Below are 12,678 nucleotides of genomic sequence, written 5' to 3'. Positions count from 1 at the left end.
CCCCCCCCCCCCCCCCCCCCCCCCCTTGCTTATCCGGGACTGGGTCACAGTGACAGCAGGCTAAGCATGGGTTTGCCCATACGTCCTTTTCCCCAGCCACTTCCTCCAGCTCCTCCTGGGGTTATCCTAAGGTATTCCCAGGCCTGCCAGGCGATATAATCCCTCCAGAGTGCCCTGGGTCGCCATGTAACTCTTTTTTTTTAACAAAAAATGCAAATTGTCAAGGCAAACTTTAGATGTTAGCTAAAACCTTGTTTGAAAATGTTTAATACTGGTGATAAGATGGATGGATGGATAATTACTGTAGATACGATAGACACTGGTGAAATGATAGATACAAGTGATGTGACAAGGTAGGTAGGGAGATACTATAGATAGTTGGGTATACAAAATTGTATTTAGTGCATAAATTGCATCATATTTAAAGGAACACTCCACTATTTTTGAAAATTGGCTCATTTTCCAACTCCCCTAGAGTTAAACAGTTGAGCCGATCTCCGGGTCTGGCGGTAGCACTTTTAGCTGCAGCTTAGCATAGATCATTGAATCTGATTAGACCATTAGCATCTCACTCAAAAATGACCAAAGAGTTTCGATATTTTTCCTATTTAAAACTTGACTCTTCTGTAGTTACATCGTGTACTAAGACCGACGGAAAATGAAAAGTTGCGATTTTCTAGGCCGATATGGCTAGGAACTATACTCTCATTCCGGCGTAATAATCAAGGAACTTTGCTGCCGTACCATGGGTGCAGCAAGCGCAATGATGTTACGCAGCGCCTAAAAATAGGCTAACTTCCGCCAACATAACCAACGTGACCACCTGCTTGCACAGGGAGCGTGCTGGGGACTATTTTCAGGTGCTGCGTAATATCATTGGCAACAAAGTTCCTTGATTATTACGCCGGAATGAGAGTATAGTTCCTAGCCATATCGGCCTAGAAAATCGCAACTTTTCATTTTCCGTCGGTCTTAGTACACGATGTAACTACAGAAGAGTCAAGTTTTAAATGGGAAAAATATTGAAACTCTTTGGTCACGTTTGAGCGAGATGTTAATGGTCTAATCAGATTCAATGATCCATGCTAAGCTGCAGCTAAAAGTGCTACCGCCAGACCCGGAGATCGGCTGAATGGATTCGAAAATGGTAAAACTCAACTGTTTAACTCTAGGACAGTTGGAAAATGAGCCTATTTTCAAAAATAGTGGAGTGTTCCTTTTAACTTCTGTATTAACTCTCAATTCATCATCCTGTGGTCAATTTAATTCAAATTCCATCTCACAAATTAAAAAGCACCCAATTCTTTATTTCAAAACGTGAAAAATATGAAGTCTGTAATGAGTCTGTAGAATTGAACAGCTGGTGATAATCTTGAGTTTCTACATTACTGCTGACTGGCTCATCTTTTGTTTTTTTTTAACTACGGCTCAAGTCTGTCAGGATGAGAGATGAGGAAAATGTGCCTGTAATGAAATGACTGCATAGAAGCAGACATAGAGTGATGTTTACTCGCAGTGTCTGTGAGATAAAAGCATTAGGACCATTACCCTTTGAGCCAAGGGACTCCTGGAGTGGCACTGTATTGTATTTCGCCCGCTTTTTGTAAGTCCTTACAAATTACAGCTCTGGGAATATAAACAACAAGCTTATACAAGGAGTCTTTGTACTTGCATGTGTCCCTGTCTTCTAAGAACCAGCATTTTATTATCAGGTTTACTCTCAGGTCATCATCAGGTTACACTTCAGACCAAGCACAAATTAATAGCATTGACCCTTAAGGTATATTCAAGATGCTGAATACTGCTTCCAAACCCATCAGTTGTATACATCAAAAAAAGACCATCCATGTATCCATGTTTTTTCCTTTTCCTCTTGTTATAAATTCTTCCTCAGAAATCTGAATTTCCTCCAAGTACAAGGTGTATAATGCATTCTACTGAGAGAGCACATTAATAAATCACCTTTTATTCATATTTGATTTGCAGCAGATGCGGGACAATTGGTTTGCTGTTAGACTTTGAAACGGTAACGTTTATGAGTTGATGTTGCATCTTAAGCACAAGTGTCATGTTTTATTTTAGACAAGGGGCTTGTTTGTTCCTATAAGCACAGACCTGATGAAATTAGTGCTTGCTTCACTTCACAGTCACATCAGTGTGTAAAATTGTTTTCATGGTGCAGAAGTCTCAGCCACCTCAGGTGATTTAATAGTGCAGTACTTGTGGTGAATTTAGTGTTTTCTTGGTAAAGTGTGGACGTGCTTTTCTGTCTTCTAAACAACAAAAGGGTAAGGATCCTAATACGGAGCCCTGAGGCACTCCTCCAGTCCTTATGTTATTGTTTATCTGAATGAAGCCACAAATTCCTGTAGTCATGAGAAGTTTTTTGCTGATCACAAGCAGAACTTTTGTTTGACCCTTCTAACACATTTCCAAGCCAGTGAAGATTCGCTTGGATTGTAAAGGCACGCCTGTTCAAGAGGAAAATGCATACAGCAGAGACGAGGTGCTCCCAGTGTGTGGGAGAGCTTTTAGATCAGTGTTCCCCCTTTGGGAGTCACTGACTTTTTTGCACTAACAATAGCACTGTAACAGTTATTTTTATTATGAACAGAGTTTAAACTAGCAGTTTATCTGCTCTCAGTAATGGGAACTAGAGAGAAGACAGAAGAGAAACATCCTGTGTCTTGCGGTGATGTTTTATTCTCAGGCTTTTAGAGTGCAATGTAATCTGGCTGAGCAGCGTATTCCATTATTCGTTAAAAATACAAAAAAAAAATGCTCAAACCAGCAAATTGATTGCAGTGCAAACAGGAGGTTTGTATTTATTAAACTGAATTACTAAGCAACCCAGGGTTCAGACATTTCTCTTCAACTGAGTCTTGTTTTTTATTTTAATGGGGGCCACATGAATGCCGCAGTTTTGCATCAGACATTTGCATTCCAGAATTTGGTTTTCATTGTTTGATATTAAAAGCATCCCTGTTTACCCTTCTAGCTCACTGCTATTATTACTCTACACTAATTACTAATGTTGTATCAGAACAAGAATTTAAAAAAATTATGGTTCCCCAGTGAACTAACTTGCATATTATTATAGACTTAATATTTTATCCTAATAATTGCTATATGTATATTACATACTAAAATGATCAGATTGTCTTTTTTTGGGGGGGGGTCCAATGCAAATAATAATTTATTTATGATAAATTTTTGTTTTCTATAAGATGTTAGATAAACTGAGGGACCGCTGGATAAACACAGGTCTGTGGGACAAGCTTGAGGAGCGGAAAACTGTGATCACTGAGCCACGTGGTGGTGGCAAGGGTGATTTTGATGAGTTGCTGCAGACATACTACGAGGCTATCAGAGGAACAGCAGCCAACAGTGAAAACAGAGGTCAGTGTTGATTAATTTCATTCCAAATGCCGTGCTTAAATGTGTTGTCTGTGTCTTGATTTATGATTTATTTTCCCAGATGGAGCATTGCTGGTTGCTGTTTGCAGAGGGAAGGTTAGCGAGGGCTTAGACTTCACTGATGATAATGCCAGAGCAGTGGTCACTATTGGTATCCCATTCCCCAATATCAAAGATTTGCAGGTAACGTTCTGCAAAAAGCGTATCTCTAGTATAATTGCATGTACTGTATTTGGCATGTCTGTGAAGTTTCTCATTCGTAATTGTTCTCATGGATGAGCCATGTTCAAATATATCAAAAATAGTAGATTTAATTAACAGATCTGTGTAATAACATGGCATCTTATTTACATTATTCCAATCCCATAATTTTAATAATGTCACTATAATGCCTGACCTTGAAAAGTGTATTGCTTTAGTAGTTATTCTAGTCAACTGGATGTGATTTTTGTGGTTCAAGATGATTCAACACCATCTAAGTGGCTTCGTGAGCTGTGAACTGATGGTAGAGATTCCCATTAGAGAGTAACTTCGCTAGATTCTCGTAATCTTTTTATAAACTGATTGAAAACTTTTTCACTTTTCTTCATCCTCATTTCAATCCTGAAGTATCATTTGTCCTCTCATATGTTCATGTCTTTAAAAAGTTACTTTGTTGGCAGAACATCAGTTCCCACCTTACTGTGATCAATAAATGAATTCAATAGTGATTTTGCTGTGTTTTGACTGTCCTTAGCAGATAGGCCTGACCTTTAAGCTTCCCCCTCTGTCTTCCTTGCTGTCAGAGTATGTTGGAGCTCTCCTAACTGGGTCTGTCACCGTGGGGATATGTACAGATGATTGACACTTCCGAGCCCTTCACCTTAGCGGAAGCTGTTGGCGTGGTTGTACCCTTACCTCTGGGGAAGGCCTTTGATTTTTTTTTCACTTCTGCTTCAGTGGAGGCTGATTGAGTTTGCCATTTTGTATGAGTTTTGGAGGGGTCTGAGGTAGGTTTTAATCATGTGGCTTGTTGTGGACAAGCGATGAGTTGGTGTGCCAGAGAGGGTGAAGAGCAAGGAGGCAGGGGTTTTCTAGTGCACCTGGCCAACCGTAATGCTCCTCCTTGTTTCAAATGCCACATGAAGTGGTTAACAGCACTCAAATGTGTTTGTTTGCTGCCCTCGATTTCCCCTCAATACCTTCCCCCATCTACACAGGTGATGCTTTGTCTCGTTTGCCTAGTGTAGGTTAAAAGATGATGGATGGTGGAGTTTTGGCGTATTCTTTCTTATCCCAAACAGATTAAGAGTTGCTGGAGACGTTGCTACTTGTTAAATGAGAATTTTTAAAAAATATTTATTTTTGGCATTTTTGGCTTTATTAGGATAGGACAGTATTTCGGACCGGAAACGAGGTGGGAGAGAGAAGGGGGATGGGAATGGGAAAGGTCTGCAAGCCGGGACTCGAACTCGGGATGCCTGAAGTGCAACAGCACTATATGTCGACGCGCTGCCCACGAGGCTGTTGGTACTGACAAATGAGAATGATTTTTCAGTTGGGGAATAAGTCTATCTGCAAATCATCATCTTCAGTGCATCTTTTTCAATTTCTGTACTTTTTTCAGGGTTCCCATTAAGGGTTCTGGATCATTTCCAGATCTGAAAAAGTCAAATGTTGTTGAAATGTCTATTGTGAATATAGACTTCCATTGTTTAATGTTTCTGAAAGAAGTCTCTTATGCTTAAGGCTGCATTTATTTTTTTAAATATACAATAAAAACTGTAATGTGTAATATTATTAGAATTTAAAAATAACTGTTTTCTGTTTCTATCTATTTTACAATGTAATTTATTCCTGTGATGGCAAAGCTTAATTTTTCCGCAGCCATTACTCCAGTCTTCAGTGTCAGTGCTTCAGTCTGTTTTTGTAACACTATAAAATACTTTGTCACTTTTGGTCGGTTAAATGCTTCCTGAATAAAATTAATTGAGTGAAAGTAACCGATCAAATATTAAATTCTTTTAAAAAAAAATCCTGAACCCAAAATTGAGTAGTAGTGTTTTGTTTTTTTTGTTAAATTAAAAAAATTTTCAATTTGTCATTAAATGTTCTTTTGAGCCAAAATGGAATTGGTAACTTCAGTTTACAGAATGAAAAATTATTCCGTTTTCAAATTATTATTTTTTTAAATCTTTATTTTGTAATCACAAATGACTGGCAAGGTCATGGAAATCCATTGTTTAAAACGAAAGCAAACTGTTTTATGCAAGCATTTTTATAAGTCCATCTCTTCATTGTTCATACTAGGAAACAACAGTTCACTCAACAATTAGCAATTAACCACACAACAATGTTTATATCACTGATAGCCTACATGCGAGCTTTTGATGCAAGATGTTGCCTCTCCTTTGGTTGAGTGAATGGGGGGTGGAGATGACCCCTGAGGATATCCAGGATATGACCCTAATGCAAATTAAAGAGCGGACACTGACACTATTTACTGTCAGAGTGCAATGGTTACTCTATACAAAGCCAGTCAAGCACATTAATGTTTGCATCGGCACTCACAGGGAGCCACCCAGTTTTCAGAAAATTTAAAAATATAGATTTTGTTTCATTATTGTTTGTTTCAAACTTTCAGAATGGTACACTTGTGATTTAACTTTCTACTGTCTAGTCAGAGTAGTAGAGGTCCTGTTGTGTGGATGCCTGCACAGTCTTTCCAGATAGACAGAAAAGCTATTAAAGTGCTTCTAAAACGAGAGTATCGCTTTTATTAGTCCGTCATTGGGAGCAAGATCAAAGGTTAACTTGTAACATTGTAAGCTGATGGTGCACACAAAAACTGGAAGGAACATGTTTTGTTTCGCTAGGAAAAATAATCTCCGATTTAAAAGGCAGTAAAAGGGCTATTCCAGCTGATGCCGTGTCTCGGTGCCTAATGAACAGCTTGTGTGAGACGATGGAAAGTGTGTTCAATTGTAAAGGTTTGTGTGGAATGTTGTGTCTCGTTTCTCTTTGATTTTCCTTTTAATTGCGGAGCCGAGGACTCTTAGTATGACCCGCTCTGTTGTTTCCTAACACGGACAGACAGCAGGCTACGAGATCTCGGTGACGGGCACGACGGCTGCAGTGTTCCGCTCTGCTGCAATGCATGCCTCTTGGTCAAATGTCTGTTTTTAAGGATGAACAGGTAAAGAGGTTGAAGCTGATGTGAGAGTGGGCTCTCTCCTGACATTTTACGTAATCCCTTCCAGCTTGCGGTTTCTTGCACATTGAGGAGATTTGGCTAGCAGCGGGAATTGGCTTTTTCACATATGCAAGCTGTCATGTCAGATTGAGTGTTGACGTGATACCGGGAGGTGAAGGGCCTTGATAGTGTAATAGACTCTGATTGGATTTATATGACAGTCTGCCTCGGGGTAGCGGCCTTTAGTTGACAACAGGATCTCTATCCAGATGCTTTTAACCCTTCCACTGGGTTAGAGAATGAGATTGTGCATCAGATGGCGGATTCAGTCATGCTTAAGTGTTTGCTCATAAATTCGGCCCCATGTGTATGTCAACGTGTCCATGGGTTTCTAAATATTCCTGATTAAGTGTGAGAACATCGCGGATGACCCAGAGCTGATGTGTACAAGAGACAAGCCTTACCTGCAACGGTCATGCCCTCGTACAGGTTGTGGCATCTGAAAACACAGTACCTGTCACAAATAGTTAAGGCTTTTGCTGTCCTGTCCCATCCGACAGGATTTGAACTTTTCACTTGTCAATTCAGAAAGGTTAGCGTTAAAACTGTGAGGGCAGTGGGTGAAAATTGATGGATGCCTCCCTGGCATTTTTATGGCAAAGCCGATGCCTATTGTCTGGTGGCCTCTTTCTTCCGCCTCTTTGCAATGGATCAGCGGGTGTGGGCAGGCAAGTATGAAAGCACTTCAGGCCTAGGGTGTCATCTTCAGGGGAGCTTTGCCCTCTGCAGATCGCCGCTCACTAGTCCTACCTCCTGCCAGTGTTAATCTAATTATTTCTATATGAGCGGCACGATGGTGGTGCAGCTGCCCCACTCCCAGGTGTGGCCTGTGGGGTCTTCTGATAAACGTAAAGTTAGTGAAGATTAATACTGTCTACTGAGTTTAGAAAATAATCTTTATTTGTACAAGAACAAAATTCTGTCAGTTTATTGTCATTTTATACTTAAAAGACTTATTTTCTTCTGTGTAACACAAAAGGCTAAGTTAAGCAGAACGCCTCAGGATTGGCTCTTGAATTGCCTAAGCCAGCAACCTTCCAGTTACAAGACCTGTAAATTTACCACTACACACTGCTTAACCAATGACATACTGTTTGTTTATTTTGCTCAGGCTTGGAATCTGTTCATCAGAAGTTCCACAGAGTTTCCATGGTCCCTGCAAATATAAACTAAGGAAGTTTAAAATGGTGTTTTCCAGGCCTATAAATAAATAGAATAGAAAAAGAAAAGTCAGGGAAATTTCTATGCTTAGGCTACCATTAAAAGGTTTGAGTCAGTAAGATTTTATGTTTTTAAAAGGATTCTCTTATGTGCACCAAAGCTGCATTTATTTGATCAAAAATGCCGTTTTTATTTTTATATATTTTGATATGTAATTTATTCCAGTGATGGCAAAGCTGAATTTTCAGCAGACATTACTCCAGTCTCCTTTGTGTCACTTGATCCTTCAGAAATAATTCTAATATGCTGAATTGGTGCTCAAGAAACATTTATTGTTATCAATGTTGAAGAAAGTTGTGCTGCGTAATATTTTTGCGGAAACAGTTATACTTTTTTCAGGATTCTTTCATAAATAGAAAGTTTAAAAAACAGCAATTATTTAAAATACAAATCTTTTGTAACATTATAATTGTATGTTTTTAATGTCACTTTTTTCAAATTAATTTAATGTACCCTTGCTGAGTAAAACTAGTAATTAATAATAAAAAAAACTATAACACTTTAGAATAGGGAACACATATTCACTATTTATTAACTAAGAGTTTTCCCTTAATAAACTCCTAATTTGCTGCTTATTAATAATTAGTAAGGGAGTTTTTATGTTTTGGTGTGGGGTCTGATTAAGGGATCTAGAATATGGTCATGCAGAATAAGGTATTAATATGTGCCTAATAAGTACTAATAAACAGCCAATATGAATGCTAATAAGAAACTAGTTAAGAGTGAGAATTTGTCCTTAAAATAAAATGTTACCAAAAAATCGTACTGACCCCAGCCTTTTAAACGGTAGTCTATGCTTATGCTCATCCAGTAGTCACACATTAAAAAAAATAATAATAATAATTTTCCAAAGGGTGTTGAGAGTATTTTTATTATACCCTGACCTGAAATTCTATGTTTAATGTTTTTATAGGGGCTATTTTGGTCCAAGTCATTGTTTCTTTTGCATTGCAGGTTGAACTGAAGATGAAATACAATGACAAGCATGCCAAGTTACGAGGGCTTCTGCCTGGTAACCGCTGGTACGAGATTCAAGCATATCGGGCACTAAACCAGGCACTCGGAAGGTGAGAGCCACATGAATTTCACAAGAGTTGATATTTATGCAATGACTTGATATTTAAGACCAATTTGGTGTAACAATACAGTATGTTTGTTTTCCTTATAGGTGTATACGACATCGAAATGACTGGGGGGCACTTATACTGGTAGATGACCGGTTTAGGACAAACCCGAACAAATATATCACAGGTAAAAAATGACAAATGGTCTAAAAGTGCTAAAAACGATTGTCCCAGTGTCACCCAGCTGTAGTTCCATTTCTTTATCACTAGATGGAGATAATGACCTGTTTTGAAATGTTAGACTGTGGGCTGCGGCCAGATAATGTGTACATAAGGTCTTGCTCTTTTACATGTAACAGTGATGGGTTGAAAACATTCATTACTTGAAAATCTACACTTATTGACAGTACTGTGGTAGAGTGTTATGAAAATAGTGGTTAAATGTTTGTCAAAGGCTGCTGTCCTCTTCTCTCAGGCCTATCAAAGTGGGTGCGTCAGCTAGTGAGGCACCATGACACCTTCACTGGCGCCATGCAGTCCCTGGAGTCCTTTTCTCAATGCCAGCTGGGGGCAGTAGAGACCTTCGAAGAGACACAATCTCAGGCTGCCCCTCAATACCCCAGCCCCTCCATTGCTATCTCACCCTCTCCTGAGATAATCACCCCCCACAAGCCATTTTACTCTCAGCTTGCGCAGCCAAACCTACACACCGAGGTGCAGGCGGCCAACTCTGAGAGCAGGTCTTCTGAATCAGGTATGGCTTGTGTGGAAACAAAATAATAATTGTATTTGTTTAACATTCTCATTGGTGTCTTGAAGGAAGTCATTTGGTGATGATGAATAATTGTTGGGCCAATGGTTTCCTGCGTCAATCCATTAATGTAACTTCCATGCTATTCTTTTATTTCTGTCTTTTATAATGAAACCTTTTTGGATTATTTACTACTTGCTCTTCATGTCATTTAAAGGAAAAGTTCACCCAAGAAAATTAAAAATAATTTACTTACCGTCATCTCATTGTAAACTAACATTTTTTTTTTTCTGTTGACCAAAAAAAGAGAAACTAGATTGTATGGTTTTATAAGATTAACTTTGTATAAAAGCACACAAGTCATATGGACTAACTATTTTATTTATTTATTTATTTAATTTTTTTTTTCATTTTGGAGCTTGACAACCTAAACATTACCATTCAAAAGCTTGGAGTCTTTAAGATTTTTTAAGACATTGATACTTGTGTTCAGCAAGGATTCATTAAATTAATCAAAAGTGAAAGTAAATACATTTGTAATGTTAAAATATATATGCTATATACATCTTTTGAAATTTATATTCTTCAAAGAATCGTGAAAATCTTGAAAAAAAAGTTGTTTCCACAAATATAATAAGCTGCACAACTGTTTGCAACATTGCTAATAATAAGAAATGTTTCCTGCACACCAAATTAAAATGTGACATTGAAAATTCAAGTAATGGCTGATCAGTTTTGTCATTAAATATATGCAGCCTTGGGGAGGATAAAAGTAAACTTTGAATGGTAATCTGTGTAAACTAGTGGCCGATACATTCTTCAACATTTCTCCTTTAGTTTTCCCAAAAAAAAAAAAAAGTAAAATGTATTTAAAACAATGTGAGGGTGACTGAGTAAAGGATGACAAAATGTTTTTTGGGTCAGCTATGTGTTTATGTGGCATGTACATGTATGCATGTGTGCTGTACACACTCTTCACTCCTCATTGCCCCTGTCAGACTGTGTGGCCCCTGAATGACTGAACAGCATTGGGATGAGCAGATGTCTGACTGTTGCTTTTAATGAAATCCCTTTGACCTTTGTTTGTGGTAGATTGAGCGTGAGTATTTGCGCACACTTGAACAAATCAGGGACTCCACTCATTCAGACATATAAACCGTATTGAAGACCCAAACCTAAAGCCCATACATAGTTATCATAGAGACCCTGTGCTCCACCACTTAATCAAAGCTAAACCTCAAACGTGTTTTGTCTGAAGGACAATGCTGACCGTATTGTTTTAATCAAAGATTCTGCTTTGAGGCGTACGTTTGAGCTGGTATACACACCCAAGAGTTTTGTATAATTGTCACTCAGATGTCTTTGTGTCTGTCTGTTTGAACAGGTGACCAAAAGAATATACAGCATCCATCTGAACCTAGCAGAGAACATAATGTCCAAAGAACGCCATGGGCTACAAGCCAACTCTTCACCTCCACTCCAGTCAGTAACCATTTCAAGACTCCTATTTTTCAATCTGAGCCGGATGTGAATTTGGTTAACAACAAGCAAGTTCAGAAGGAAGTTATTCCTGTGGCACCAAAGCACCAAATAAATGGTGCTTCTTGCCTAAATGACAGTTCAGTTGAACCTCAACTTGAGCAGCTCTTTGTGATCCCTACCTCTACTTCAAAGCAGAACACCAGCGGAATGGACCATGAAGATACTGAGGATGAACAAAGTATCTTCTACAGCCCTGAGCTGTTTGAAGGAGATGAGGAGGAGAAGGAAGAGACTACTGAGGTGAAGAAATCTCCTCCAGAAGTCAGCCATCCTCTCGCTAATAGCACAGCCAGTGTTCTTTTGGAGAATTTGTTTGGTTCAGAGCAGGGCAAGAAGACATTGTCTGAAGACCTTGTGAGCAGCGCTGTCCCAGACAACACATTGTTACAGGGTAGTACAGAGCAGAGAGATTTAAACCGTGGTTCAGATTTTGAAAATGTGCCTGGCTCACAAAATGACACCAGCAGTAGTCGGTTACGTAGGCTCTCCAGATGTAGACAGAAAAGGGCCAGCACATCAGCAACATCAGGTAAACTCACCAACTATTTTAAACACATACCCTCAACCAGCCAACCGTGCATCATTACAATTGATGACTGATGATGTTTAGCTTTGTCTGTGATGAAGAAAGAAAAGAGTGAATGTATGCAAGTCTATTTTGTCTTATTTGGTGTAATAATGAACATTTTATCATATCCCCAAAAGCAAACAAATGGCCACTGTTCTGTCTTTAATATGCTCCAGAATATATGTGTATCTTTTATAAGAATTATTAAAATAAGTGACAAGCACATGCTCCTCTCTGCGACATGATGTCTTGATTGATTTTAGTGAGTGGTGGCTAAAAACTGGAAGGAGGTGCGAGCAGGGGATTACATGGCTGATTTCTCTCAGCTGAGCGGTTCTGAGTTTTTACTAAGAAATTACAGCCCAGTAAAGTTTTATTTGTGTGAACTCTGAATGTAAATGGGGGGTAGCTGGGTAGTGCTGGGGGCCGGGGCGCCAAGAGCAGGCGGGTCTGTAAACAGGCACAGGAAGCTGCTTCTTTCTGTCTCTCTCTCACTAAAAGACAACATGTGAAGGATTATGTTACATAAACACAAATAACAACACATCGAACCAGGCTAATTCTGTAGTAAAGTATTTTTAATAAAGTGTTAATTATTGAATGTAGTAACAGCTATTAGTAGTAGTAGTATTATAAAAAAGTATAATTTATTGTTTATTTTTATTAGTCAATTAAATAGTGTTTAATTAAAATGTTAATAGTAGTATTGTTTTATTTTTGGTCTTTTAATGTGTGTTCAGGGCTTCTGTATTTACTATTTTTGTCTATATTTAACAGTATTTTGTTACTTCCTCCTCTTTCCTTTTGTTTCCACGACTTTGAACATCAAAGAAAACCTATTATTGTTAGTAGTAGTAGTAGTAAAATTGTAATTATTCTGTTT

General features: G+C 38.6%; 1 protein-coding gene across 1 annotated transcript in view; it reads left to right on the top strand.

Moving 5' to 3' along the window:
• LOC107589699 (Fanconi anemia group J protein homolog) overlaps positions 1 to 12,056 on the top strand; it is a 38,209-nt gene extending 26,153 nt beyond the window's left edge. The window contains exons 15-20 of the mRNA XM_016278194.1: positions 3,228 to 3,399; positions 3,479 to 3,600; positions 8,825 to 8,937; positions 9,039 to 9,121; positions 9,410 to 9,688; positions 11,070 to 12,056. Coding sequence (XP_016133680.1) covers positions 3,228 to 3,399; positions 3,479 to 3,600; positions 8,825 to 8,937; positions 9,039 to 9,121; positions 9,410 to 9,688; positions 11,070 to 11,827 — 1,527 coding nt within the window. The 3' untranslated portion in view covers positions 11,828 to 12,056. The remainder of the gene's footprint in view (positions 1 to 3,227; positions 3,400 to 3,478; positions 3,601 to 8,824; positions 8,938 to 9,038; positions 9,122 to 9,409; positions 9,689 to 11,069) is intronic.
• Positions 12,057 to 12,678: the final 622 nt, after the last annotated feature.

This window comes from Sinocyclocheilus grahami, unplaced genomic scaffold, assembly GCF_001515645.1.
Source record: "Sinocyclocheilus grahami isolate Dianchi unplaced genomic scaffold, SAMN03320097.WGS_v1.1 scaffold119.1, whole genome shotgun sequence".
Taxonomy (NCBI): domain Eukaryota; kingdom Metazoa; phylum Chordata; class Actinopteri; order Cypriniformes; family Cyprinidae; genus Sinocyclocheilus; species Sinocyclocheilus grahami.
This window is presented reverse-complemented; position numbering and strand designations above follow the sequence as displayed.